Here is a 27,899-nt window from a genome sequence, read left to right as displayed (position 1 = left end):
GTTTTGTCCTTCTCCTCAAGGGATTGTGGTGATTGCTTTTTTCCTATAGCATAACACGGACACTGGAGGAGCCGATCACTCATGCAGCATCTGTGGGAAGTCACTGAGCTCAGCCAGCTCCCTGGACCGCCACATGCTGGTGCACTCTGGTGAGAGGCCTTACAAGTGCACTGTGTGTGGCCAGTCCTTCACCACCAATGGGAACATGCACAGGTGGGTAAGGCACCCTTGTCCTGCCAGCTGGCAGGCACCCCTGAGCCACGGAAGCCTTGCATGCCGGCTTCGGGGTCCTCAAGTTCGTAGAGAAAGTCCAGAGATGGTTTTATTTTCCCCTTCACAACATCTCAGGTTCTCGGGGGCACCTGATGGCAGGAAACACATCCCTGGGCTGAGTCTGTGGCCCTTCAGGGTTCTATGGGATGAAACAGGTATTACCCCCTGCTGGCTGCAGTTTCTGTGGGAAGCTTATCACACACAGAGGCGCCTTCAGGGAGGGACGCTTACATTCCACTGTCGTTTAAAAATTTTTTTTCGTATGCCTACCTGATTCTCTGCAGACCTTACCAAAAAGATAATATCCTGGAATCTTTGAGTAAGTAGTTAAATGACTCGGTCCTGGAGCTTCAGAAAAGATAGGGTAAAATGGAGAAAAGAAAATCTGACAGCAGGAAATGTCTTTCTGAGAAAGAAGCTCATTTAGAGATGAGACAGAAAACAGTGTGTTTATCCACGATGATTTATCCAAAACAATGAGAAAGTATTTTAGAGTGATTATATTATGTTTTAAGAGATTAGAACAAAGAATTTTTTTTATTTTAAAGATAAAATAACAAAAACACATTAACAAACAAGCAGACATAAACAAAACAACACCCAAACAATAGAAGCATCACAGAATTTCAGACACAGTGATAGGAAATTAACAAGGGTGGTTGTATTACATATTGTTATCTTCAAATTGGTTACTCAGTTAAACAAATAGAGGCATGTATATAGAACAAAGAATTTTAGGATACTTCCTTTTATACAAATATTTTAGGAACATTGAAACTATAGGAGGGCCAGGGATATAGCTCAGCAGCACAGTTCCTGCCTAGCAGGTGCAAGGTTATGAGTTCAATTCCCACTACAAAAAAGAAAGAAAGAAACTATAGGAAAAGAGAAAAAAAAAAAAGACTCAAAATTTCACCTTCTCAGAAAAAAGTTGAGCAATTTTTAAATATATAAAGAAACCTTACAGCTAGGTGTGGTAGCACGCATCTGTAATCCCAGCACTTAGGAGGATGAGGCAGGAGGATCACTGCAAGTTCAGGACCAGCCTGGGCTACGTAGTGAGTCCAAAGTCAGCCTGAACTTCATAGTGAGATGCTGACTCAAAAGTCAAATAGAAAAGGAAACCTTATGTAACTAATTTATAATTGACATGCTAACTATATATCATTATGTATAAATACAAAGATGGTCCAGTTTACTTCACTTAAAATTCATTTTATGAGCCAGTGATAATACACTTGGGACAAATTGGTATAGTAATAGTTTCCTGATTTGGGAATTATGCATTGGAATTCACATCTCTACTGCCACTTATAAATTTTAAGTTTCAGCTGTGAGTGTGTGTTTGTTCTGTAGGTTGGGATTAGGAGAAGAATATAATGAATTTAGCACACAATTCCCAGCACATCGTAAGTACTCAATAAATATTATCTGTTAACGGTTGATGTCCAAGTAATACTGCAATAATTTAAAGCTTATGGATTTCTCAATGTAAGCTTCTAGAAGTGAGGTATAGTATGACTTTTTGAAATGGGTGAATATTTAAAGAACTTTTAATCTCTGATAAATTTCAGTCCTGATCATTCTGTTTCCCCCTCATCTCCTCTTTCTTTTTTTTTTTTGGCATGGAGTGGATCAAGGCAAGTTCTTGCTATGTAGTTTGAGCTGGCCTTGAACCCACTGTGTAGCCCAGGCTGGCCACAAACTTATGGTGATTCTCCTGTCTCAGCCTCCTGAGTGCTGGGATCACAGGGCATATGCCACCACACCTGACCCCTCTTCTCTTCTGAGTGTTTCTGGGTGCAAAGAAGAAAGTGTGAGTAGTGTCATTATGCTACGTCACATTTTAGCTTTGGGCTGTTTTACCTCCACGTTGGCCAGTTGGTACCACCATGCCCTCTGTTTAGGCCTGTTCTTCTTGCCCCTCGCACCCCCCCAAAGCATCCTTTGTCCATTCTGCTTACCCTGCTCAACACTGGATCCTAGAGGGCTTACCTGTTCACTTCTTGGGTGGTCTCCCTCTTCTCTCCTAGGAAAATGGGCAAAGGGCACAGGTGTGTTGGTGAGAAGAACCCCCTGAAGGCTATTTCTCCCCTGACCACTAACTGCTTGGGATCCTTCATGGGACATTTCTGCTCTTGGGCTTAGTCACTCACTCCTTATCTGGAAAATTTCCATTTTAAGGTATTGTCTGTGATTCAAGACATAAGCATATTAAGCACACTTATAAAAGGTAGTTACCATCTGCATCAGGGATGTCTGGCAGTGCAATTTATATAACCATCAGTGGTCTCCCTATGGTTCATGCACTGGACTAAGGACTTCCTATTTGCTCTGTAGTTTTTTACATCTTCTCTGAGATATAATTCATATACCATTGAGAGTTTAAGGCTGGCCTGACTGCATAGCGAAACCCTGTCTCAAAAAGACACCCTCACCAAAAGAGGATATATTGATCTTGTTCTCTTCAACTGACCTCACTTACATTCATCTTGGAGAGTAAGTACATGTGTCTAACATGTCTTGATTCTTTTTTATTCTCCTTCCCACCCCCCCATTCATTCTTATGGTTACGTAGTGGATTCCTTAAGATTCTCTATGTAGAGCATTATTGCATTTGCGGATATAGTTTGACTTGTTCCTGTCCAACCTGGCTGTCATTCAGTTGTTTCTTTCCTTTTGTCCAGACCATGACTTCAGTAGAATGCTGAATTGAAGTGAAGCATGTGGACACTTTTGTCTTACTGCGAATCTTAGGAAGAAAGCAATCCGCCTTTCTTTATTAAATATGTTAGTTGTTGGTTTTTCATAAATGCCCTTTACCACTTGTAGGGAGTTCCTTTCTAGGTACAGTTTGTTGCATGTTTTTATTAAGAACATAGGATTTTGTCAAATGACTACTTTTTGCATCTATGGTCAAATTAGTTTTTGTCTTTATTCTGTTCTGTTTTAGGTGTTCAACCCTATTCCAAGATAAATATCACTAGGTTATAGTGTATAATAATTTTCAAATGTTGATGGATTTGGTTTGCTGTATTTTGTTAAAGGGTTTTTGTGAATATATTCAGGTAGTTTTCCTGTATCTTTATTTTCATTTCATAAGACTGGCCTCACAGAATGACCTCAGAAATATTCCCTCCTTTGTTTTTTGGAGAAGTTTGTGACAGTTGGTATTAGTTCTTTAAATGGCTAAACTCATCGTAAAATCATGTGAAATTTTCTCTCTAGATAGTTTTTAAATAACTAACATTTTACTTGTTACAGGTCTCTCCAAATTTTCTATTTCTTCTCAAAGTCGTATGTGTCTTTCTAAGAATTTTGGCCATTTCATTTAGGTGATCGAATTGTGTGACATACAGGTGTTCATAGTGCCCCCCTGTAATTATTGCTATTCCATAAATTCAATGGTAATGCCCTGTCTTCTATTCGTGAATTTTAGTAATTTGATTCTTTTCTTTTGTCCCTTAGTGCATTTAGCTAATAAACATGCATCAATTTTATTGATCCTTCAAAGAATTGGTGTTTGCTTTCATTGATTTTTCTGTTTTTCTGTTCTCTATTCTGTTAGTTTTCTGTACTAAACATTACTGCCTAGTTCTGCTTGCTTTAAAGTTTTCTTTTTCCAGTCTTGTACAAGATGGAATTATTAATTCAAAAACCAGCATTTCTTTTTTTAATACCAGTATTTATAGCTGCATATTGAGCTTTATTCTGTCACTTTTTGTATGCTATTTTCCCCTTTTCTGTGGTGCTGGAAAATGAACTGAGGGCCTTTTACTTGCTAAGCAGATGTTCTACCACTGAACTATAACCCAGCCCTGGTGTTTTGTTTTGTTTCTTGAGACAGGGTGTCGTTCTGTAATTTAGGCTGACCTTGAACTCAGTATATAGCCCAGGCTGGCCTCTAACTCACAGTGATCCTCCTGTTTCAGACTTCCAAGTGCTGGGATTATAGGTGTGCACCACCATGCCCAGCCCCAGCCTTGTTTTTTTCTTTTTCATTCATTCAGTGTATCTAACTTCCTTTGTGATTTCTTTGAGCCATTGATTGTTTAGGATTGTGTTGTTCAATTCCTACAGATTTGTGGCTCCATATTTCTTCCTGTCACTGATCTCCAGTTTCATTCCATTAGAGTCAGAGGACGTACTTGGTGTAGTTTCAGTCCTTCCACATTTACTGAGGCCCATTTTGTCACCCAGCCTGTGGTCTACCCTGGGCAGTGATCCACATCTGTTTGAGAAGCAAGTATGTTCTGCTCTTGTTGGGTAGAGTGAACAGATGTGCTATTAGATCAAGTCGGTTTACAGCGTTGTGCAAGTCCTTACTGATCTGCATTTATTTTTATGTACTCTACCTTGAAGCTTAATTTATAAAATTAACACCCATTTTGCAGATGAGGAAGGGATCAAGTAGTGTGCAGTACTGAGAGATGAACATAGGCTGTCTGGCTTCAGAGGCCACTCTTTTGACGAGTATGTGAGCCACAACAGATAGAGCTTCTGTGTCACTCTGCATGTGGGGAAAAAAGCACAGTTTCATGCTGTCTTATAATGTTGTTTGCAATATTAAACTGTCTCTGTCTTCTTGATAGCATGGTCTCCTGCTCTGTAGTGAGCACAGAATAGCTTTGGGGAACAACCATTTTAACCAAATTTTATTGGATGTTGTTTGAATATGCTTGCAGAGACTTAGAAATGATCTTGATTTTTTTATAGTATAGCTCTTGGTATTATCTGAAGATACATTTCTCATTTGTGAACACTGTATATTTGAGTTAGCCTTAGGGATATTTAATACTTTTTGCTTTTATACAGGTTTTATTTATTGCAAGGCATCTTGATTGGGAGGAAAGGACTAAATTGTTGGGGGCTTAATCCTCTTGTTAATTCTGCAGAATTGTGAAAATATCTGTAATTTTTCAAACCTCTAACAAAATGGTTTAGTTATACCTCAGTTAGAATTGGGTCCAAATGGAAAAATGTTTATGAAAGTGTTCTGAAAGCTTGAAGTGTATTATTGATACATCGGGTGGAGGTTTCTCTGAGTCTCCATTTTTAGAGCTGAGAGCACATGGTTAGGATCTGTAAAAAGTGTTCCCAGTACTAGCTGTGTGGTCCTAGATCAATTACCTGACCTTTCTGTATCTTGGTTACTTCATCTGTCAAAGGTGGAATTGGCTGTACCTACCTCATGGGGAATGTTGTGGCAGTGAATGAATTAATACTTGCCAAGTACTTAGGGTAATGTTTGTTAAATGGTACACATGAATAAATGGTTATTTATATTATTATTGTTTTATATGCCGGGGAGGGAAAATACTGAGTAAACATTCATGTAATGCCAGAAAATAAACTGGGTGTGTGTTTTATTAATTTATTTGCTTGTTGTTGGTATACTAAATTTGTGATTTAAGTGGCAAAAAATTTCTTTAGAATAACAGGGTTATCACGTTTTTTTCTTTTCTACATAAAATTGCAAATGATAGTTTAAAAGGACATTTGGGTTTTTATTAATCACAGTAAAGTCATTACCGCCTTTATTTCTCAGCAAAGCTGTTATCTTTGAGACAAAATTATAAAAATACGAAAGCACAAAAACGTAACAGCGAGAGTAGAGTTGGATTTCTTTGTGCAGAAGATCTGGTGCAGAGCCTGGCGCTCGGGCGGTGCGCTGTGATTGCACCAGCCGCAGGCCTGTGTTCCCTTAGTCAGGAGCCAAACGCGCCCTAGGATGTGCGGGTGGGAGCTGGGAAGAGCCCTGCAGCCAGGTTCTGGTGAACAGGGAAGGGCATCAGGCGGCTCTAGGATGGGTTCTCTTTACAGTTTCCCCCAGCTGGTGCTCACCAGCACCTCTGGGTCAGAGTAGCACCCAGGACGAGTCCTTCGTGGCAGCTGAAGGGCCAGTGCTGAGCTGAGCAAACAGAGAAACCCTGCCCACTCCTGTGCGCACCTGCAGAGGCAGCTGGGGTTTTCCATGTGGGGCCTGAGCTGGGCCCCCCTCAAGCGTGCAGTCTCTTGACATGGCTCCAAGCTCTGATTTGCAGTTTCCTCCCGGAATACAGATTGCATAGCGCCTTTGCGATTGACCGATTCCCTATAGTGTAGGTTCCCAGACTTCCCGGTCTGGGACTGGGAAGCAGCTCAGGAGTGCACACACTCAGTGGGTGTGAGAGCCTGCATTCAGACCCTGGACCACAGAAGAATGCAGATCTTCATCTCAAGGGCTTGATTCCACAGTCCAGACAGTGTCATTTGGAACCACATAGCTCGCTTTTGCCTCCCTGTCTGCACAGTTCTGTGCTGAAGGCCCCATCTGTGGAAGTGCGTGATGCTCACCTCAGTGTGTACATGTTCTTGTGGATATGCCCAGGCCTGGCTGTATGGGGTAGATCCGGGATTTACCTCCAAATTTCTGTTGCTAGGAACCAGAAGCCCTCGTGACGTATCTCACAACGTGGGTATCAGTAACTCTGTCCTTCTCAAGTTTCAGGATATTCTTTCGTATTCCTGATAAAGCCCTCCCTTTACTTCCTCTTGGCCACTGGTCATGTTGTGAGCATGCCTCTGTTACCCTTGTTTCTGCCTGTCTAGCTTCTCATAGAGCTTCCTTCATATTTTTATAAGAGAACTTGCAGTAGCGTTGTTGTATTAGTAAAGTCGGTATCACAGAATGAGGTAGCGTATTAAATTACATTATAGATAGTCATGTGGATATTTACTCTGCAGCACTAGTAAAACAATTTCTTATACTTTAACTGTAGTAAATAATTTTATATGACTTTTTTAAACTTGATTTTTCTTTGGTTGGTTGATTTTTGGTTTTTGTTTTTATTTTTGTTTTGTTTTTTTTTAAGACGGGATTTTTGTGCTTCCATTTGGCCCAGAACTTTTGGACTCAAACAATCATCCTGCCTCAGCCTCTCAAGCAGGTGGGACTGCAGTGTATGCTGTACAGAGCCCTTCCCAGTCCGCATTGCAGCCCAGGAAGTTTGTATTTGTAATCCCATGAAAAGTTACTGGAATTTTAGCAAGTTAATTTTAATCTACCACTTTCAGTGCAACCTGTGGCGAGAATAAAAACTCTAAGGTATATTTGTAGTTATGGGGAGCCAAGGAGTCCTAAGTCCAGCCAAGATGATGGCTATCCGGAACAAAGGCCTCGACCCAAGCCCAAACCCAGTTTTTATTCATTCATTATTTTATTCATTCATCAAGAAGGGAGTGGCTTGAGGATGAGTGACTATGAAAACTGTGGGAAGTAGGTGAGTGTCATGAACTGGGCTAGGTAGGAGGCCTGAAATCACCTGTGCCATTTACAGAGTAAAGGATATGCAGAAAGAGTAATCTGCATAACACAATTGAGATAGTATCTGATGTTTTGGGGTCTGTGTTTCAGCTCTGATGTGTAATCTTTGAAGCCCCAAGATGTCATAACCTCTATCCCAAGCCTTGATCCCAGCCTATTTCATCCTGGCTCATTCAAGGGTCCAGAGAAACACACCTGCCATCTCCAAAGATTACGGGCAGCACCTTGGCTAGATATGCATTGCTTAAAGCCAATATGTACAAGCTAGCCAGCTCTGTACATATCAATACTTGGAAATAGGATCAGGCTCAGCAAAAATGGAGGCAATTGCTTTGCTTTTAAGGAGAGTCACCTAGGTGGTCCTCCACAGTATGCTTAACTACAGACCGGCATAACACGCCTTTTTAAAAGTATTTTGGTAAATAGGGGGAAGAAAGTGATGTTAATTACAATTCATTTTTAAGAAAGTTTGGGTGAGAAACCTTTTTAATGTATTACTGCTATAGTATCTGCTATAGTTTTTTTTAAATTGCCACTTCCCTGTCTGCGGGTTCTTATGTTTCTGAAGTTTAAACATCCTTCATCCCAAACCTTTCTGACCACAGCTTAGGTCCTGAGCACAGTAGTAAGTTGCCATCAAGTACGAAACACGTTTCATGGAAACGTCGCTGTGGCTCCATCCTCTCACTTCCCAGAACTCTTTATCAGCTGCTCCCACGTTGAAAATTTGGATTGAGCAGTGCTTGTCTTCCAAAACAAACTTGGGAAACTGAGCCAGAGCACACCCTCAGGGGGAGCTTACTGTAGGAAACAGGGCACTGAGCTTTGCAATTTGCAAAATTCCAGAAAGCGCTAGGCCACAGAGTTAACACACAATGATATTTGGAAGACGGTACGGAAACATATCATTTCGAATAAATCCTGTCTCCAAAGCTGGTATTTTTAACAATTTCTATGCAGACCGTAATTGCCTTGGGAAAAAGGGAAATCAGTTTCCACTTTGCTTCTACTTTTGCAGATCATAGGCTTTTTAAATTATAAAGACAGCTGTGGGCGGGTGTTAGGCTTGAGGACATGCTGAAGACCCTGGTGGCATCAAGCCTTCACACCCAACTTCTAAGTTATTTTGCAAAAGGCAGGGATGTGTTCTTATTTCAGCTGCCTTTCGAAAGGTGCGGGTGAGGGAGGGAATCCCTGGAACATCGAGTTGTTTTACAACAGGCTTTGTTTCCTAATACAGTGAGCAGGATTTTTACCACTGCTAAGTATAGGAGTCTGAGGCCCCGAGGATGCCACTGGATAACAGACAGTCTTCAAGAACAGAGGCTTATGTGTTCCTATTATGCTTGAAGAAAATCTTAGCTGCACAGAAATGTGACCTACGCCATGACAAATGAGACCATGGAGACTCTGAATTTAGCATGCTACTCTCAGATGCTCAGGCTAAGCCAGCCCTTGGCATGCACAACTGAACTTGGGTGTCTGGAACAGGTGGCCAGCATTAAACAGGAGAAGCAGAGGTAGGACAGTGACCCTAAGAGCTGAGGACAGTCGTTTCTTTGCCCTTTGCCCCGCAAAAGGAAGGGCCTGTGAACTTCTGTCACATCCAGTGCTGAGTTCCTGAGGATGCCCTATCACTAGTTCTGATCTTGCTGCTTCTCAAGGTGGGAGCTGAGCGCTCAAAAGATTCAGCCAGTCCCATCTCAAATGCCTCTCTTAATCACCTGGTGTTTGTTTGCCCTGCCACCTAGTTCCCCTGCAGAAGGAGGGTAGCACGCCAGTTCACTGGCAGGAAATTCATTGTAGGAAAAAATCTATGGGTCACCCTGCCCAGGACTGTGAACATTTGTTTCCCTTGAGGTATTTCCTTCACTCTCCCTTCCATCCATCTTTCTACTTCTGTCTTCCCTGCTTCCCACCTTGCCCTTCCTCCTGTGTCTCACTGTGTTGCTTAAGTTGGCCTACACTCCCCAGGTGGTGCTTCTTCAGCCTCCCAAGTAGCTGAGATTATAGGTGCACAGCACTGCATCTGGCCCTTAAAATATTTCTATAAAAAAGGAGAAAAAAAAATTTCAGGAGCTGAGGGTAGAGCTCTGACTAGCATGCTCAGAGCCCTGGTTTGATCCCTAGTGTGACACAAACATCTTTTTTTCTGTTATCTACAACGAAGATATTTTAAGGGGAAAAACAAATCAGAAGAAAATATTCTTTGGGAACACTCAGGGATCTTAACACATTTAACTGTACTTAAAAGATAAATATTCTATGACCTTCCATGCAGCTCCCTACTGAGATCGTTGAGTTTACATAAATGGATTATATATCGCACAATATATGAACAATAAGTGCTGAACATGTATCTATTTACTGTATATACACACACCATATAGGTGTATATCTGTTGGGTATTCAGTGAATATTAGGTAGTTTCATGACACTAATACTTGAATATCAAAGCAATTTTCTGACTGTTTAATTCTGTGTGTCCTGAAATAGACATACCTCTGCTATCTTTTAGAAAGCTATTCTTTAAGAAAGATTGAAACTTTTTACCAAAAAAAAAAAAAAAAAACCTCATTCAAATATAATCTATTCCTTGATCATTCCACTTAACACACTTTCACTGTCCAGCATCTGTATCTTGAGTGGCCCATCATTTTCCCTAAGGAATGAAAATTTTTTTTAAAGAAGAGATGTTTATTTTGGCTCATGGAAAATGAACATTCACAAATCTGTTTATCACAGCAGAATGTCTGAAGTTACCAGTTCTGCTGTAATAACAATAAGATTTCACCAAGTAAGTTCACTGTTTGATTATATTTAAACATTTTTAGTCTTTCTTGACATTTCTTTGACCAGATTTGAAGCCTGTGTGCTTTTATTTTCACTTCAAGAGTGGTTTAAATAAAGGTGATATTTCTACAGTGCTTCTGAGGCTTCTGATCGCTCTTCCTTCCTTTCTGGCTATAGTTGATAAATGATTCTGTGTATGGCCAGCAGTCTCTGTTTCTTGATGTTTAGTGGAGGTAATGTTTTGCTCACAGTCTGTTACAGGGATTAAATACTAAACCTCTGGCTCAGCATTAGATGCTCAACAAATTCTCATTGCCTTCCTTTCTCTTCACCATGAAGATATTTAATGCAGTAAGCCCTTCTGTGTACCAGCTCAGAATATAGATTTACCAAAGCAAGAAATAGACCCCATGCCCTTTAACAATGGGAGTAACGTAGGCCACATTCTGAGAGCCCAAGCCTGATAACAGTGCTTTGTACAGAAGCTGTGTGCCATATGCCTGCATTTCCATTTCTGAATTGTGCAAATCCTCATTATTATCTGAATACTTTCCTTTTTACTAACTGGTTTGCTCTGTGATTTTTTATATTTGTAGTATGGATTTGCATTTATACTATTAGTTGAGATTCTGTGGTCTTTTTCAAAAATTTTACTTTGCATTTTAGAAATCTGCAAATAGTAAAAAGCTACCATTATTCTCTTGAGAAGGAGTAGGCGAGAATGACTTGCCACATAATTTCATTATTCAAATAAATAAAAAAGGAATAAGGAAACATCCAAGCTGAAAGTCAGCCAGTCTTAATTGATAGTCTATTGTATTGTGTGTTTTGGGTTTGCTAGACTTGACATCTTCTAAATAATTTTTCGTTTACTTTTTGTTTGTTTGTTTTCTCTAATACTTGTTTAACAGTCAGCATGGCTTTTTTTTTTTTTTTTTTTTGAGGGAACAGTTGAAAAATGTACTTGTGGCTAGTGCCTATTTTTATTTCTGTCCAAAAGACCAGTTGGTGTCCACTTGTGCCAGAGAGAGTGAGAGCTCACAAAACTGCACACATACGGGTATGTTAAACAGCAGCTAGTCCTTTTTTTCTCACTACTGCTTTTCAGTTTTTTGATTGGTTTCATAACTAGCTTTTTATCATTTGGCTGACTGGACACTTTTTGTAACTTGGGTCTTCTATTCTGGCAGAGGGGGTATTTGTCTCTTCATTTCTGGGAGATGAAGCAAATGCAAAAGAATTTTTCTCTTGAATGTTAGTCGTACAATGTTTTTGACATCCCTTGTTGAAATATTTCAAAAGCTCTGTCTTACCAGGTAAAACTGGGAGATGACATCAAAATCTGGAGCATCATGCCTGCCCACACTTGAATAGCCGGGCAGTTATGAGAGAGGCAAATCAGGTCACGTCAGGCAAGGATGGGTTCCTGGGGACAGGATGAGGGGTGGAGAGCTTCCCATGTGCCCTGTCCCCTCTCCCACCAAGCATGGCGTCCTGAGAACTTTAAACAGATCCTGAATGTATGTCCAGTTTAGTTTTGTCACATGAAACTGAGGGCCTGATTTCCACATTAGATCACAAACAAACCTGGAGGCTGCTGGCTGCATTTCCAGGGCAGCTCTTCATTGGGCTTTATACCTTGCATTTTTCCTCCTTTGTTTAAATATCCAACCTGTCCAACCTGTTTGGGCTGAGCAAGCTGGTGCTAGCAAACATCTAAACGTGCCCACTCACTGTCAACGTTTTTCTGATTTGTTAAGGAAGGTGATTAGCAACAACATCTAACCCCCTCCACACACACATGCATACCCACCTTCCCTCCTCGAGTGAATGCGTTAGCCTGTGTGCTGGTGACGCAGCATCCCCATTCCCCTTTGGTGCTGCTGTGTACCTGTGAGCTGTTCTCTGCTTTTTTTAGGGCTCTAGGATCCTTCATGGAGAGGTTGTTGGCCTTCAGTGGAGGGAGATTTTATATTTCCTTAAACCTGAGATAGTGTTGCATAATGGGCTCGTGGGTATATGTGGTACCGGCACTTCACTCTTAGTTTTCATGCTTACATAACCAACTCCTTCAGGAGGGCTGCTGACCCAGTTTTACAGGCAGCAAAACTGAGCTCTGAGTGCTGTGGGTCCCGCCAAGATTGTAAGCCCTTCTTCCCCACTGTCTGTCCCCCGGACCTGGCTTGCTGTTGGCAGGACAATATGCTATCTCTTCCCTGGAGCATGCCATTGTATTCTGTTATCTCTGGAGAGCAGAGGCCTCGTGTGTCCCACATCCATCCCACCTGAGATGAAGGTGGCCATGAGCTGCTGTAGTCCTAGAGCAGGCGCTCTGTCTCCCTGTTAGGGGAGAAGGAGACATTTTTCTTGGATTACAGTATTTGTAGTCATTCTCTTTCTGGTTTGGTTCCCTCGCCTTCTCAGTTTCTCACTGCCTCTACACACTTTAACAAGGTGTCTCAGGTGGCAATGGCTTTTTTTTTTTTTTTTTTGTCTTTTTGAGACAGGGTCTCGCTATGCAGTTCAGTCTGGCCTTGAGCTCACTTTGTAGCCCAGGCTGGTCTTGAACTCTCAACGATCCTCCTGCCTCAGTCTCCTGAGTGCTGGGATTACAAGTGTGCATCACCACGCCCAGCTGCAGTGGCTTTTCTTTGTCACCACACTACTTCTCTGCACCAGAGCTGTGCCCACATCTTTCCTATTGGGCCTGAGATGACCACCTCGAAGGGCCCAGCCTGCGTCTGTCATTCCTTATTATAAAGACTGTCATCTCTTCCTCCTCCACAAAAGGAGGACAAACATGAGTGGCAAGGTTCTACCATCCTTCAGAGACCTGAGCAAACCCACTCGAGGCTGAGGTGAGAAATGAAGCTTAGGCTGGGGTGGCTTTGAGGCTGGCATTGTCCCTATTGGACAGGAAAGCATTCTCCATGGTGGGCTGGTGATGTCTTCCCCCAGGGGAAATGGCTGCAGCTGATGAGGCCACTTTGGAAGTGTCAACCTTGCTGGGACGCTGTCTTTGACACTCAACACAGAAGTCACCTGGAATGGTTGAGGACATCAACGGGCTTCCGCTTGGGGGGAGAAAGTGTTCATTTCATTACAACCGATGTCCGTGAGATACTTAGGGGCTGTCAAGTAGAGAATGGCAGCTTTGCTTGTACCTCTGGAGTCACATGGAGAAGATCCAAGCAAGGTGATTTCAGCCCTACATAAATGAAAGAGTTCTCATTTCAGCCTCTGAGCCCTTTGGTTTGTTTTTCAAGACTCTCTGGTTTTGTTGTTTTGTTCTTCTATTCTTTGAGATGAGGCCTTGCTGTGTTGCTGGAGTGGCCCCATCTCCTGAGCTTGAGCAGTTCCCCTGCCTGAGCTTCCCAAGCACGTGTGCACCACTACTACACCAGGCTGAATCTGCAGATAATGTATGCCGAGTATAACAACTGAGAAGTTAGTTTAGTAAACTAAGTACAGGCAAAGGGGGGAAAATCTAAGTTTAGGGTATACTGACTTGCAGGTCTGCCGAGAGTAGTGTGGAGACTGAAGGTTATGTAAAGGTTGGTATTTGATGGCCCTGGGCTGCCCGCCAAGCCTTTGCCCCTGGATGGGAGAGGAGGAGGGACCGTGCAGAGAGAGCTTCTGTTTTCTAAATAGAGTCCCACAGCCAAGGTTGTGGTCCTTCAGCTCTGGTCAAAGGCCGGCAGCTTCCAGGTCATTGGAAGGAGGAAAGTAGAGGAATTCAGGTTCCAAAGGTGCCCTTCTTCTCCCTGCCCACAAGGGTGCCTGAGTAAAGAGTTCTTCGGCGTTGAAATTCCAGCTCACTTCATCTGTGAGGAGCTATCTACACCAAGACAGAACCACCCTAGTGGAGAATGAGAGAGAGACAGGTACACACGGGCTGAAGAGCAGTGGAGATAGCACCCCGAAAGTGTCAGCAAGGAATGTGAAAATGTAGTCATGAACACTGCTTTGAAGTCAGATTCCCCATTTTGAATAAAATTGAGCTGTCCCCTTCGCTGGCACAGCAAAATGAATGCCAGTCACGGAGGTGAGGGAAACCCTCTGCTCTTGAGACACGCCACCCAGCTCTACAGGGCAGAAGTCCGCGAGGAGCTGCCAGAGCAGGGCAGGGGAAGAGCTCCAGTTGCCCAGCTTGAGGAGCAGGACTTCACTTGTAGCCTCTGCTGGCCATTGGCCTGGTGGTGGGTGCAGATAAGGGGCGCTTTCCCAAGCTTCCCAGGAACCAGGGAACAGTCCTCTGAGGTGTTCCCACGGTGGGCCACACGGAGAGGTTCGCACCTCATGCCCAGCTGCTTCTCGACTTTTCTGAGTGCTGGCTGTTGGATCAGCACAGCTGCGTTTGCCTCACCAAGCCTTCTGCTCCCTGGCACAGCTGTGACCAGCCTGTGAACAAGCATGACTGAATGTGAACAATCTTGTAGGTACTCAAAGGTGCCTTCATGATGACAGACAGGGGGCAGCGCCCGTGGCCAAAGCCCTGCCATTCTTCTCCCACCAGGCATTCCCCCCGCCCCCCTGCGTCACACTCCGTCCTCCTCTTTTGCTTGTGCAGATCTTAATGGATGTTAGAACATCACCCAGCTCTTCACCCTGAGCTCCTCTCCTAGGCATTTGTCGCAAATCTTTCTGGAGATGTACTTTTCTTTGGTTAGATATGGAGGTTTCTGGAGAGCTGTGGTACTTGTGGATCTTTCTCCCTCTCAGGTTATCGTAAGGCATCACTGGACAGGAAGACTGCTCCAGGTACAGGTGGGGACGTATCTGCTGCCAGGCAGCCAGAACCTCACCGAGCCGGCTGTGCTCAGCTGACGTCCCTGACGCCAGGTGCCGTCTGTGTGCAGGGCCCTGTGCGCTGACAGCAACCTTCCTTGCAGTGCCCTTCACTGCAAGGAGCAAATAATTTAGCTCCTCCACTAACAGCCTGTGAGGAATTAAGACCTGAAAGTTGGCAAATACTGGAAATGTCTAGATTGCCTGAGCTTTAACCCTCACACATAGATTAGGTACCAGAAGGTTTAAAGAATGCCGCTAACTAGGTGTGCTCAGCTTGGGTCCTATTAAACGTACTGAGGGTTTTCCAAAGGATTTTGCCGCCAGAGGACAGATGTTAGATTTCCCAACCCTGCGAAGTGTTTATGCATGGCAGGCTTACCCAGAGACTGTGGTTTATTGGAAGATGAATCCGAGAGAGTTTGATGCGCGTATACAAAAATTCTCAACACCCTAGTCAGATAGTTAACTAAACCCACACACATAAAGGGCTGCAGAATTCCACTAGTCCCTGCGGTTCTCACACTTGAGCAAGCTTCAGCGTCACCCTCAGGACTGTAGAAACCCAGATTGCTGGGCCCTGCTCCAGGGATCTTCATTTGAAACAGCCTTCATTGGAGGGCCCTGATCTGGACACCAGCTCTAAGAGACTGGCAGTACTGTTCTCATTTTACAGATGCACAAACAAAAGCCCAGATAGCCTAAGTAACTGGAATCTCCATGGTTACTGGGTGGCAGAACCAGGAGCTGACCTTAAATGCATCAGGGTTCGGAGTTCACTCTGTGACTTCATCGCTATCACGTGTTCTTCAGCTTCTACTCCATCTTCCCGCCCAAAGTCCTGCTTGCTGTTCAGCTCAAACCAGTGCCTAAGGGGCAAAATCCAATGCCTTATATGCCTGGGAAAGGCCAGAAGAAAGCTCCTGTGCTTAGAACTGGGAAGGGAGGGTGTTTGGGAAGGCAGGAGGGCTGTGATTTAGGACTTTGTCTGACTCCCTGGTGATTTGGTCACCAATTTATCTCGTTTAGCTCTAATGTTTTCCTGTTGTCATGGCCCCTCTACCTGGATCTTAGGGGTAGGAGTGTAGCCCAGTGGTAGAGTACCTCTCTGGCATGTATAGGCCCTGGGTTCAATCCCCAGCACCACAAGATAAAGACAAAGTGGATTTTTTCAAACTGTAGAAAGCAAAAAACAATTAGATTTCCTGGAGAAAAAACTAAGTTGGAAATCAGCATCTACTTCTAAATTCAAAGTGGACTCCCATTAGCACTTGAAAAAGTACCGACTGGTTTTTTTTCTCACCTGCAATATTAGTTTTCGTATATCACTATAAAAGCCCCTGTGGTTGTTAATGAATGGCAGAAAACTTCTCTTGATTCTTGATGTGCGAACAAATTCCTTCCTCAGACCACAGTGTGGCAGGATCGTACTGAGCAAATAGCATGCCTCTGAAGGAAAATTCCAGAAATCTATGCAGAAGCAAACTTTGATTTTTACATTAACCTCTCTCCACTATGGGTAAAGGTTTTACTTTGAGTGAATGAGCACAATTTAATACTAATAAGAGAGAAAACTAACCTTTGTCCTCGGCATCCATTGTTGAGATGCTTTCCCTTAAAGTCCCTTTGGCATAGCACTGTTTACAGTCAGACACTAAGTTTGCTCACCTTAAGTCTTGGTGAGATAAATTATAGTGTCCCCAACCTGAGGATGTGTGTTCTTATGGTACTCGAGTGAGAGTTTGCATTTGCTTCGTTCTTCTGTCCTTCATTCATCCATTCCATGAGGCGGCAGATACTCATGGCCAGGCGAGGTAGCAGGTGACTGTAGTCAGAGGCAGGAGGATTGCCCAGAGTTCGAGGCCAGCCTGGCCTGCATCGTGAGTTCAAGTCTAGCCTGAACGGCATAGTGAGACCTAGTCTCAAAAAAAAAAGTATGGGAAGCTTTGGTCTCTGCTGTGTGTTGGAAGCAAAGTAAACCAGGAGGACGCTACACAGGTGGGCTGTGCGGGAAGGCCTCATGGGAGGGCTGCAGATGGGAAACCTAGCGCTGGAGTCAGGCCTGGGAAGGCCTTGAGGTGCAGCCTCCCAGGCAGCGGGAGAGCAGGGGCTGAGCTTGCTGGTTGAGTGTAGGCCCCAGAGGGCCAAGAGACAGTTGGAGGCCAGATTTACTCCCAAGAACCAGTCTGATGTAAGAACTAAGCAGGGAGGTGTGCTGGATGTATGTTCAGAAGCTCAGACTGGCTGCTGTGTAGGGAATGCATAGCAGAGCCGCAGCGGAAGTGTGGTGGCCAGGTTACAGTATTAAGGCCTGCTAGTGGCAGAGCCGTAGTTGTCAGTGTGTGCCCTGTATCTGCCAGTTAGTCCTTTAGGTGAATTTGTGTGAGTGGGATTAGTGGAATGAAGATGTACATCTTTAAAATCCCAGTCCCTGTCACTGAGCCACTTTGCAGAAAGGTGCCTACCAGTTTTGTCTCCCACCATCATTACACGTCGCAAGACTCACCCTCACCACCCTTGCTGGTCTGGAAAATGAAGACATCTAGTACCTACCCAAGTGCAGAGTAGAAGAGACGTGGTTTGACAGCAGTCTGAAGGAATCATGGCAAGGACTTGGGATGTAGTGGGCAGAGGCCTTGGGTTTAATCCATGGTGGGGCTGGGGTAGGTAGGAACTGAGGGTGTAAGGTCATTGTTAAACTCAGTGGACCAACAGAAGTGAGTTCTCAGACCACTTCCGGATTGGTGTGTATTGAATCCAGCATGATCAGATACTGGTGAACGATAGCTGCAACCTGGAGAGTATTCTGAGGTTAGTGACCAGGAGGATTCAACAGACCTGCAAGCAGCACTTGGGGCCAGAGGCGGGGAGGGTTCGGGAGTGAGGGATAGTTTTTCATTTTGAGAGGAGAACTGGGAGAAAGGCAGTGTCCTCTTGCACTGTTGACCAAGCTGCCCCATGGAAGAGAGTATAGACTGACACCATATTGTCTCTGAGGACAGACAGACACAGTGGGGGTGGGATTTCTGACTTTATGGGGGAAGACAGTTTTTTCAGTGAGAACAACTGGTGAAAGTGGAGAAGTCCTTGTTGCTAGAAGTGTTCGAGCAGAACCAGACAATACTGTCTTCAGTCTGCTGTGGAGAGGGACTTTCGGTGCCGAATGAGTGACTGAAGAATGTCTCAGCTTCCCTCCAGTTCTGGGCTTCAGAGTCAGTCCATCCACTGACTCTGGAGTTCATGGAAATGAGACAGATTGGCCTCTGAAGTAAAACCTAGGAGAAACGCAGGCCCCAGCCTTTTAAAAGCAGGGGACAGAAATGTCTCTTCCCTACCACCCCTTCTCTCTGCCATGACCTTCCACTGAGGGGATGGGGCTGTGACTGGCTCTTCACGATGACTTGCCCTACTTCCTGTGAGCCTTTGGGAGGAAATGAACAGCAAAAGTTGCTGCCCCTGCTGCTGAGCCTAGGGAAGCAGGGCAGGGTTCAGGGTGGAGGAGATCTAACTGCAGATCACGTCTGACATGGGACCTGGCTGGCGCTCAGGCCATTGACTTGAAACCAAAGACTTGAATCGTCCTGCTGCTTTGGTCACCATGTGGGTGGAGGGAGAGATTGGGAACCTCTCATGTTATGGCCAGAAACCAGAGATTTCACCCTAGAGCATAACTGTGCCTGTTTTGAACCTGAGGCTCAAGGAGGCTCAGTCAGAATAGAGTGGATTGTGGTCATCAGCCCCGACAGTGCCATGGAGCCCATAAGACTGCTTTGACCTGCCTCTCCCTTCACCCTCTGCTCTGCAGTCACGTGGCCAAGGGCAGTGTTAAGCTCTGGGACTAGGATAGAGGCATGAGACTCGTGGAGGGGCAGGCTCTGACCTTTGATTTCTTCTCCCCACCCCATCTTCTGGTGGAATTCAGCGTTTGGTACCAGCTCTTCCACCTGGGGCCACAGTCTACTAGAGAGGAAGTGCCCGGGTTTGATTATAGCCCTGAGAGTCCAGCCAGTGGTCCCCATGGAGTTAATAGGCGACCTTAGCTTTGTAGGCAGCCAAGGTGGGAGAAAGACCATGAATGTGGGAACCAGCACGCCAGAGTTCATTCTGGTCGGGGGCCACAGGCCCCTCTGCACCTCACCTGCTGCAAAATGAAAGCAGCAGTTGGTAACAGGTTCCCACAGACGCTTACTAAATGCAGGCTCCAGCTTTCCTCCTCCTCCTCCTCCTCCTCTCCTTTGTGGAAACAGCTTCTCTCAGAAATTCCAGGACAAAATAGTGAAGCAACCTTTCTGTATTACTTTAGGTAATTGTATTGGATGTTGGGAATATGTAGCCTAAAATGTGCCAGTCACACAACCTGTTTCCAGTTGTCATTCTCATATTTATGATATTTTCACTGTGTTGGTATTGATTTTGATAATTTGAGATTAATTGTGAGTGTGTTATTAAAAGGGCAGTTTTGATACTAATTTATATCCTTTAGCATCTTCCTTAATTCTTAGAGGTTTTTTTAAAAATAAACATTTCTAAAATTGAGGGGAGCCATGCAGTGTTGAAAAAAACCTTACCAACTTTTCTTTTTTTACCCCAGACCTTGATAGGAAGAGATGGTCTCAGATCACAATCTTTGGTACTTATCAAGGCTGTTTGTATCATTTAATTTTCTCATAGTTGTAGGTGACCAAGGACTAAGTGATATCCTTCCCTAATAATTAGGTAAGGAATCACATGGCCATAGGCATCATGGTCTGCGATTCTTGTCTGTTACCTCCTGCTAGATCGTTCTGCTCCACCACACTGATTCCCACCAAGAGCCCAGTGGCGTGGCCTGCGCCTCCTTTCCGAGTGCCCTGTTCTCAAAGGTCAGACCATAGCTTCGGCAGTTGCAGCCAGCAGATGGCCGTGGGGCTGGTGTTGTCTGCTGGCTTGGAGGCGCAGGGGACTAATGCGAGAATCCGTCTATAGAGCAGACCGGAGAGCCCCACATCCGTGTCCAGCACTGTGCATCCACTCACTTCTGAGAAGAGGACTCCCGTTGCTGGAGGCCACAGGTTATGTGTGGGAGTGGAGCATCCTGGCTGTCTGAAACCCTTGCCCAGCACATCTCAGCACGAATCTGTCCAGGACTGACGAGCTGCTTGGTGTTTTCATCTTCAGCCTGTCTCCTCAGAGGACAGCACTGCAAGAAGGCGGGACTGAGCTGCCTTTCAGTGGTGTGGCAGGAGAGTGGGCAAGAATGTTGCCATTTTTCCCACCCTTAAGAACTTCCTGAGGGGCTGGAGGTGTAGTTTGGTGGTGGAGTACTTTCCTAGCATGCATGAGGCTCCGCATTCCACCCCCAGCACCACCAAAAATAAAAATACTTCTCAAGTAAAATCATCATAAAACAGTTATTTGTAAAAAGCTACACTGCATTCCTACATCTGGCACAGTTTAACCCCACTCAGACGATGTGATTGTCACTAGCAAAACGAATCCCTTTTTATATTGGAAAATAAGGAAATTGGGTTGGACTGTTTATAATGCCGTTCTTTCTTTTCCGGTATATCTTGGGACCTTTCTTTTGTTAGGATGTTTTAGAACTTAATGAAATAAGTCCACTTAAATCAGGACCCTTAAACTTCCTTTTTGGAACAGACCCATAAATATTACACATAACCCTTTCCGGCTCTGTGTGTGCCCTCGTCCTGTGGATGTTGGAGTTGTAACCTGTAGCTCAGTCGTTGCGCTGTGTGCTTACTCTCCTGATCTCTGAATCCACATAATTCCACGAGGGACATGGAAAAGCTTTTAGGTCTTAAGTGCTCTGCGCATCTGCTCTGTCAGCACGTCTCAAATTTGACCCCCAAATACTTTCCAGAGACTGGAGAGACATAAGACTGGTCAGTGCAGGGTGGCTTTGGGGCTACAGGGCGCAGTTGTGACTTGGTGACTTACGAACCAGTGGGATAGTTTGGGAAGCTAGGAATCCTTTATTCTATAGACGCGGGTGTCCTAAAATAGTACTTTTTGTCTGAGTAAGTAGGACCGGTCACCAGATAGTTCGTTTCCAGCTCATTAATGCCAGTCAAGTTCATGAACATCTTCCAGCAAGCAGCATGACATTGAGCAACCCTTCTGGATAGCACAGGAGCCTGAGCAGAGATTCAAGGAGGTTGTGAAGTTTTAGGAAGGCAGAAGCCTCTGTATAAATTGTATTCGGTGTCTCTGAACTAGTGAAAAGTCAGGAGTGAGGAGTGTATGTAGCTCGGTGATACACCACTTGCTGAGAAGCTCAGGACTCTGGGTTCCATCCCCAGCACTGCCAAAAGAAAATTTAAATACCAGTGCTTACGTGTGTAATCTCAAAAATTTAGAGGAAATAAGTGAGCTGGATTTTTTGCTGTTCTTAACTCACATTGTGTATTTGTATATTCCTTTTAGACATATGAAGATTCATGAGAAGGACCCCAACGGTGCTACAGCCGTGGCCCCTCCATCTCCTCTGAAGCGCAGGCGGCTGTCCTCTAAGAGGAAACTGAGTCACGATGCCGAGTCAGAGAGAGAAGACTCAGCACCTGCTAAAAAGGTCTTCTCAGCTCCTGGCACAGACATGCCTCAGCGTAGGGCTTTTAGCAAAAATACCACTAATCTTTATTTTCACAGTATGGGGACTTGGCAGACAGCCACCGTACGCTTTTTAACCTGTGCTTTCCCACACTGTTTTTATAAAGTGACTAAGAAAAGAATACCTGTGTGTGTTTCCTCTTCGAGCACCCCTTGCTGAGCTGAGGAATGAAATGAAGAACTTCCATGCTTTTTACATTGCTGCCAAGCTAATATGAAAGCGTCATTAGCTTTGGGTTCTCTCTTGCCCTGCCCTTTATTCTCTGGTGTTTAGCAAATAGTAAGGGTGTCCTGAGTCTGTGTTGAGGGGATAAAAGGATTGAGGAGTGGGTGGGCGGCTGGTACTGTTCAGTGAGTATCTGTTACGTGAGTGAGTGAATGGACAGTCACATTCTTAATGTTCAGGTGGGGAGCTGGTGTTGGCCTCTCTACATGGGAGACCACTTTGTGACTTCACTTTCTGCTTTTCCCTCAGATGGTGGAAGATGGACAGGCAGGTGACTTGGAGAAGGCAGATGATGAAGTCTTTCACTGCCCAGTGTGTTTCAAAGAGTTTGTTTGCAAGTATGGACTGGAGACCCACATGGAGACCCATTCAGATAACCCACTAAGGTAGGAGAAATGGCGTGCTAGACCTGTGGTCTGGAAAGCCCCTTTTCATTTCATTGCTTTTCTCTTCCAGCTGAACTGCAGAGATTGAATGTGTGTGAGAGACGTTAGTAAAGCAGCTGAGAAATGCATTGTGTGGGAGGGGAGGAGATGGGGCTGAGGGTCATCAGAGAGGCTGGCTGTAGTGGTGCGCCCTGATTCCTTCACTTCGGGTGCCTGGTGGGCAGTCACCAGTGAGCCCTCCTGTCAGGGTGTTTTGAACAACAAACATTTTTTCTTTGCACGAGATATCGCAGCTCAAATAACTGCCGGCTGTCTGTGGATGTACGGTCCAGGTGAACTGTTCATGTGTTTCATGCCGGCCCAGTGCTGGCCATTCTAGGTGTTTGGACCAAACTGGACCAATGGCATGGAAACCCGGAGTGCTGTGGGGTAAGAAAGAGTCCACCAGGGTCTAGCGAGGCAATTTTGAACATCAGTTCTGCTGTTCATCTTCCATTTTCAGTCTTCTCAGCTCCAGCACTTATGACCCTCAGTAGTGCCAGGCAGAAAGCATGGATGGGAATACAGCTTTCCAGGAGGATTCAGGGATAGGCCTGTTTTCTCTACCTTCTCTGCTAACTCTCACCAGGCAAAGTCCCGTGTTCTTGATGAACAGCAAGGTTTAGAGACTGTTCATACAGAATTGCCACATTTAAAATGTTAGTGCCAGTGCCGGGGATATAGCTCAGTGGTACAGCACACGCCTGGCAAGTGCGAGGTTGTATGTTCAATTAAAAAAAAAAAAAAAAAAAGAGAATATGTAAAATGTTAATACCAGTCCGGCGTGGTGGTGCACACCTGTAGTCTCAGCACTCAGAAGGCTGAGGCAGGAGGATCACTGTGAGTTTGAGGCCAGCCTGGGCTACATAGTGAGATCCTGTCTCAAGAAAAAAAAATGCCATTAATTCTAAAAGAACTAATAACTATCCAGGAGCCTCTGCTATAGTTGAGAGACTTGAAGTCTGAAAAGTCCCACATAGCTGAAGATTGATCCAAGCACAGAGGGCAGGTCCCCGTGTGGCTTTTCAAAGATAGCTTGGGAGTACAGGAATTTGGGCACCTGTTTGCCTGAGTCCCGATGTATGGACTGGATTTCTTTCCCAAGAACACATGTTTCCTGGTAACTTGGGAATGGAAAGGTCTGCACAAGCTGACGACTTTTGTGTTAGACAGGAAAGCCTAATTGTGCACTGACTGAAGGCCACAACCAGTGTTATTATCCGTAATCACGTTAGCTTGATATTTTTCAGTTGAGGGAGAGACAGACTCTATGGAGAATTTACACTGCTGGACCAATTGGAGTCCTGTATAATGTCTTTAAAGAGCTCCTCAGCCTCAGGCTGAGGACTGACACTGACCTGCCCCCTTCCAGGTGACGTGATCCTACAGGGGAGCACGGAGGCTTCGGAGGGTTCTGCTGAGCCCGCCCTGCACAGCACGGTGTGCAGCAGTGACAGCAAAGCCCGCGTGTGCCCTTGTGCAGCGCTGGTCTGGGTGACGCATGAGTTTCCTGGAATAGTGTCTGGCGAGGCTGAGTCCTCAAAGGCAGGTAGCAATGGGACTCGCCCTGCACGCTGGTCATTCATTCGAGCACGATTTGGTAGGCGATTGGGCCAGTGGCACAGCAGGGCCATGAGGCTGAACCTCCGGCTGCAGAGCAGGGGTTTTCTTCCTGGCTCAGTACCGCCCTCTGCCAGCTGAGGGGCAGCTCCCTGTAGCCTAGCAGGAGCTGGGCCTTTGCAGGTAATCTCCATCCCACCGGCCCACAGGGCTGGCCGTGGGGCTGGTGGTGTCGGAAGAAGACCAAGCAGGCAGCCCTGCCTTGTGGCTCTATCTAGTGACCACTGCCCCGTGGGGTGGGGCTGGCCCCTGGAGACTGAAGGGAATGATTACAGATCGCAGTTGCCTCCCTTTTCTCCTCTCTGCTCTGCTGTTCCGTATAATAGCCTGCTATCAGAGGAGGCCTGGAGCAGGCGCGGGCCCGCGGGGCCTGGCTGGGCTGTGAACTGTGACAGGGGCGGTGGGAGAGACTGCTCGTTAACCAGAACTAAAATAGACACCGACTCCATTTTCAAACCCCAAAGGCAACAGAGCCACAGTGGGATGCTACCAGCTTGGGCAGAATGTCTGTAACTCAAAACAGCTGCTGCTTTCTCTCTCCTGCGCTGGCCCCCCTCCTTTTCCTCCCCACAAAGCTGGCGAGGTGCCTGTTGTTCCTTAAGAAAGTGTTGGAAACCCAAACGAGTAAAGACTGTGTCCCTGTTCCTCTGCTCTGCTGTGTTTCAAATTAACCAAGTGTCGGCCTCAAGCAAAAGGAAGGCACCCAGCCACTGGCAGAGATTCCAGCTCTGAGGGTCAGGTGTTGTCTGCAGTCCCTTCTGCACAGTTCCCAGATGGGGAGCAGGGTTCCCAGATGGGGAGGGAGCAGCATGAAACCTGAGGGTTCTGGCACCTGGGAGGGTGTTCACAGAGCAGGTACGTGTAGCTGGGGGCGGTGGTGCACACCTGCAATTCCAGCTGCTTGGGGAGGTCGAGGCAGGAAGATTCCAAGGTCCAGGCCAACCTGGGCAACTTAGCAAGACCCTATCTCAAAATAAGATTTGAAAAGTGCTAGGAATGTAGCTCTGACAAGTGTGAGGCCCTGGACTCAAGCCTCAGTACTACCCCGCCAAAAAAACCCACAGACTCGGGGGCATCCCTGTGTGAGCTGAGGGCTGCTGGACATGGGAGATCTCGCTCACTTGTTAGACTCAAGCAGAGTAAGCTGTCCACTGCTAGGACTGTCTAGGCCGGCACCAGCAGCAGCAGCAGGATTAAACCTAGCTATCCTTTGAAATCATCTAGTAGCCTCATTTTTAAAAGTATAACATAGGCTGGGGTGGGTGAAGCTCAGTGGTAGAGCACATGTGTGCCATGTGTGAGGTCCTGGGTCTCAGCCCTGTGCAGAAAAGAAACAAGCAATATTAACACTTTAGTTGATTACTATACCACAGTAGTGGTCAAAATAGACCATCAGCACACACAGTATACAAAGTGTCAGTGGTGCTGTTTTGCTTTTTTGCTGCATAGGCCTTGAAGTCCGGTTCATGTGGCCCCGTCACAGCCTCTCTCCTCACGGGCTCAGCAGCCCACAGAGCAGGTTTAGGAGGGGAATACCCCCCATGCTCTGTGTGGGCGACTCTGCCCCTGGCGTCAGCTGGGAGGGCAGGAGCCAGGGTCAGTGTGTTGATGAAGTGGCTGCCAGAGGCAGAACTTGGCCTGAGTTACTGTATAATCTTAGGTAGCTTTTTGATTAAAGGAGATCAGGTAATAAGTAATTTTAACAGTATTTCAGTTAAAATGTACCCAGCAGATGATCGAGTCCTCATTATGATCTGACTAGGCTTGAGAAAAACAGTGATGTTTGAGCCAGTGGCCTCGGCTGCCCGGAAAGCAGCAGAAGTCCGGGGCGAGGAAGCCCCTTGCCTCCTAGCCCAGTGAGGGGGTCTCTGCGTGCAGAGTGTCTGCTGCAGCCCTGTCCTCCTGTGCTGGGGCACTTGTGTTCTCTCTGGGTCGAGACCCCCTTGCTCGGGTCACGTTATTGATCCCCAGAGTCATGTCCCAGGTGATTTTGACCCTTAACTCCCTTGGTGCCCGCCAGCCTTCGTTAGGAATGAGCGCGTGGGACCCTAGGGGCCTGCCCAGGTGAGCTGGCCTGAAGGAGATGCCAGGACCTTCTTCTCATTCGTGGCCACTCTGGGGGACGCTGGGCCCCAGCTCTGCTCGAGTACCACCTGCTGAGAGACCCTGAGATTCTCCACAAGGCCTCAGCCTCACGCTGGGCGGATGTCGTCCTGCACCAGGAAAGGCCTGTCAGTGTCTGCCAGCGTCATGTTTGAAAGTGCAGGGCTCGGTCGGGGCTCAGCCAAGTGGGAGCACCCTTCACTTGATGCCAGCATCTGGGGAGGGTGTGCAGAGGGCCCAGGGGAGGACGCCAGCTCACCTGGTGCCAGCTGCCCCTGTGAGGTGCCTAAAACTCTATCCCCCTCTTCACACCACTCGGCCAACCTGGCGGGTTCCTAGGGCAGGGCAGGGAGGCCTCCCAGCCAGGGCTGTCACAGGGCAGCCTCCGCTGCTCACAGCAACCGGGAGAGATTAGTGCAGCTGTGGGTGTCAGTTCCCTGCACTGGCCAGGACGGCAGGAGGGTGGGCTGAGGGGCAGGAATGTCTGCGCCGGGTGGGACTCCGAGGAGGGATTGTTTGCACTCACTCCTCCTGGCTCTGGAGATAGAGCAGGGAAAATGAAGCATGAAATCCCTTTTAAAAGGAATGCCAGTCTCTCGATTAAAACACTATAACGAGCGAGGGATTCGGTGTCTCAGCCAGCAGCCTGTGAGGTGCAGCCTCCTGGCAGGTGTATTTCTCAGGTCCTGCCGACCAGCCGGGCTGCTGGGAGCAGGAGTGTCAGTTGGGAATGTGCTCGGCTGAGCCAGTGTCCAGGCATGAGGGATGTAATGCAGGTCATGTCAGGAGCTGGGCATCTGCACAGAACTGCTCTGCCCAGCCTGCTGCCTGGCATCTCTGTGACCGAGGGCAGTGGAGGCTCAGTTTGCCCATCCAGAAAATAGATTTGAAGACTTCCAAGGATAAAGAGGGTTAACCCAGCCCTGGGACTCTCAGAAATACTAAATGAGTTTTTCTTCTGATACTGTTATTTAGATCACATCTCTTTCTCACTATTTTAAGCCTTCCGGCATTCACAGTTAGGGTTTTGGTTATCCCAGTGCAGAGAGACTGAGGCGTCCAGTTCCCGGGCTTCTCCCAAGTACTGTTGACTTGACAGAGGACGTGAGGGCAGTGTGTCCTTCACTCTTTATTGTCATAGAGAACCACGTTCATCTAGCTTTACTTCTGTCAGGATTGGGACACTGAGTGCCGTTTAAATTTGGTTTGAGTCCTGTCCTCTGCTCGCCCCTGTGTTTTGTAATCCTGCTGCGCTGTGTTGAAAGGCTGATGAAGCTCGAAGGGACTTGACATCTTTAAAAATTAGAGCCACACATCATTTTCTTAGGTCACTGGGGAAGCCTGAGATTCTAAAGAAATGAGTTTCCTAATGTTTGAAATGTGCCAGTGTGATCTTTTGAAAGTACACTTTATGTATGTAGTTTAAAAAAAAAAAAAGTAACCCTTTTCTGCTGACTGGGGCAGGGAAGGCTACAGTGGTAAACCTTGTGGAATTGTGCAGTGCAGTACAGCCACTTGGAGACCCCTGAGTATTTCATCTCTTTAGGCCAGCTGCTTTGTTAAGCTTTTTCTGTTGACTTCAGGACTTTCATCTTGTTCTGGAGAGTAAAGCCATGCACGCGCACTCCCCGTCTCACTGTGGGGCTTCCCTGAAGGGGGCTGGGGAACCCACTCCAGGTCGTGGCTGCAGCGTCCAGGTTGGCTTTTGAGGGTGATGCTTCTCGTGATGACGGTCACCTGATGGCTGCTGTTTCCTGCT

General features: G+C 46.1%; 1 protein-coding gene across 10 annotated transcripts in view; it reads left to right on the top strand.

Moving 5' to 3' along the window:
- Nucleotides 1–27,899, top strand: part of Rreb1 (ras responsive element binding protein 1) — a 184,831-nt gene that overhangs the window by 131,497 nt on the left and 25,435 nt on the right. For all 10 annotated transcript variants that reach the window (XM_005398863.2, XM_013521817.1, XM_013521818.1 and 7 more), the window contains 3 exons: nt 50–213; nt 21,584–21,728; nt 22,242–22,378. In XM_005398863.2, coding sequence (XP_005398920.1) covers nt 50–213; nt 21,584–21,728; nt 22,242–22,378 — 446 coding nt within the window. The remainder of the gene's footprint in view (nt 1–49; nt 214–21,583; nt 21,729–22,241; nt 22,379–27,899) is intronic.

Source organism: Chinchilla lanigera, unplaced genomic scaffold (genome assembly GCF_000276665.1).
Source record: "Chinchilla lanigera isolate Chin_1 unplaced genomic scaffold, ChiLan1.0 scaffold00064, whole genome shotgun sequence".
Classification (NCBI taxonomy): Eukaryota; Metazoa; Chordata; class Mammalia; order Rodentia; family Chinchillidae; genus Chinchilla; species Chinchilla lanigera.
This window is presented reverse-complemented; position numbering and strand designations above follow the sequence as displayed.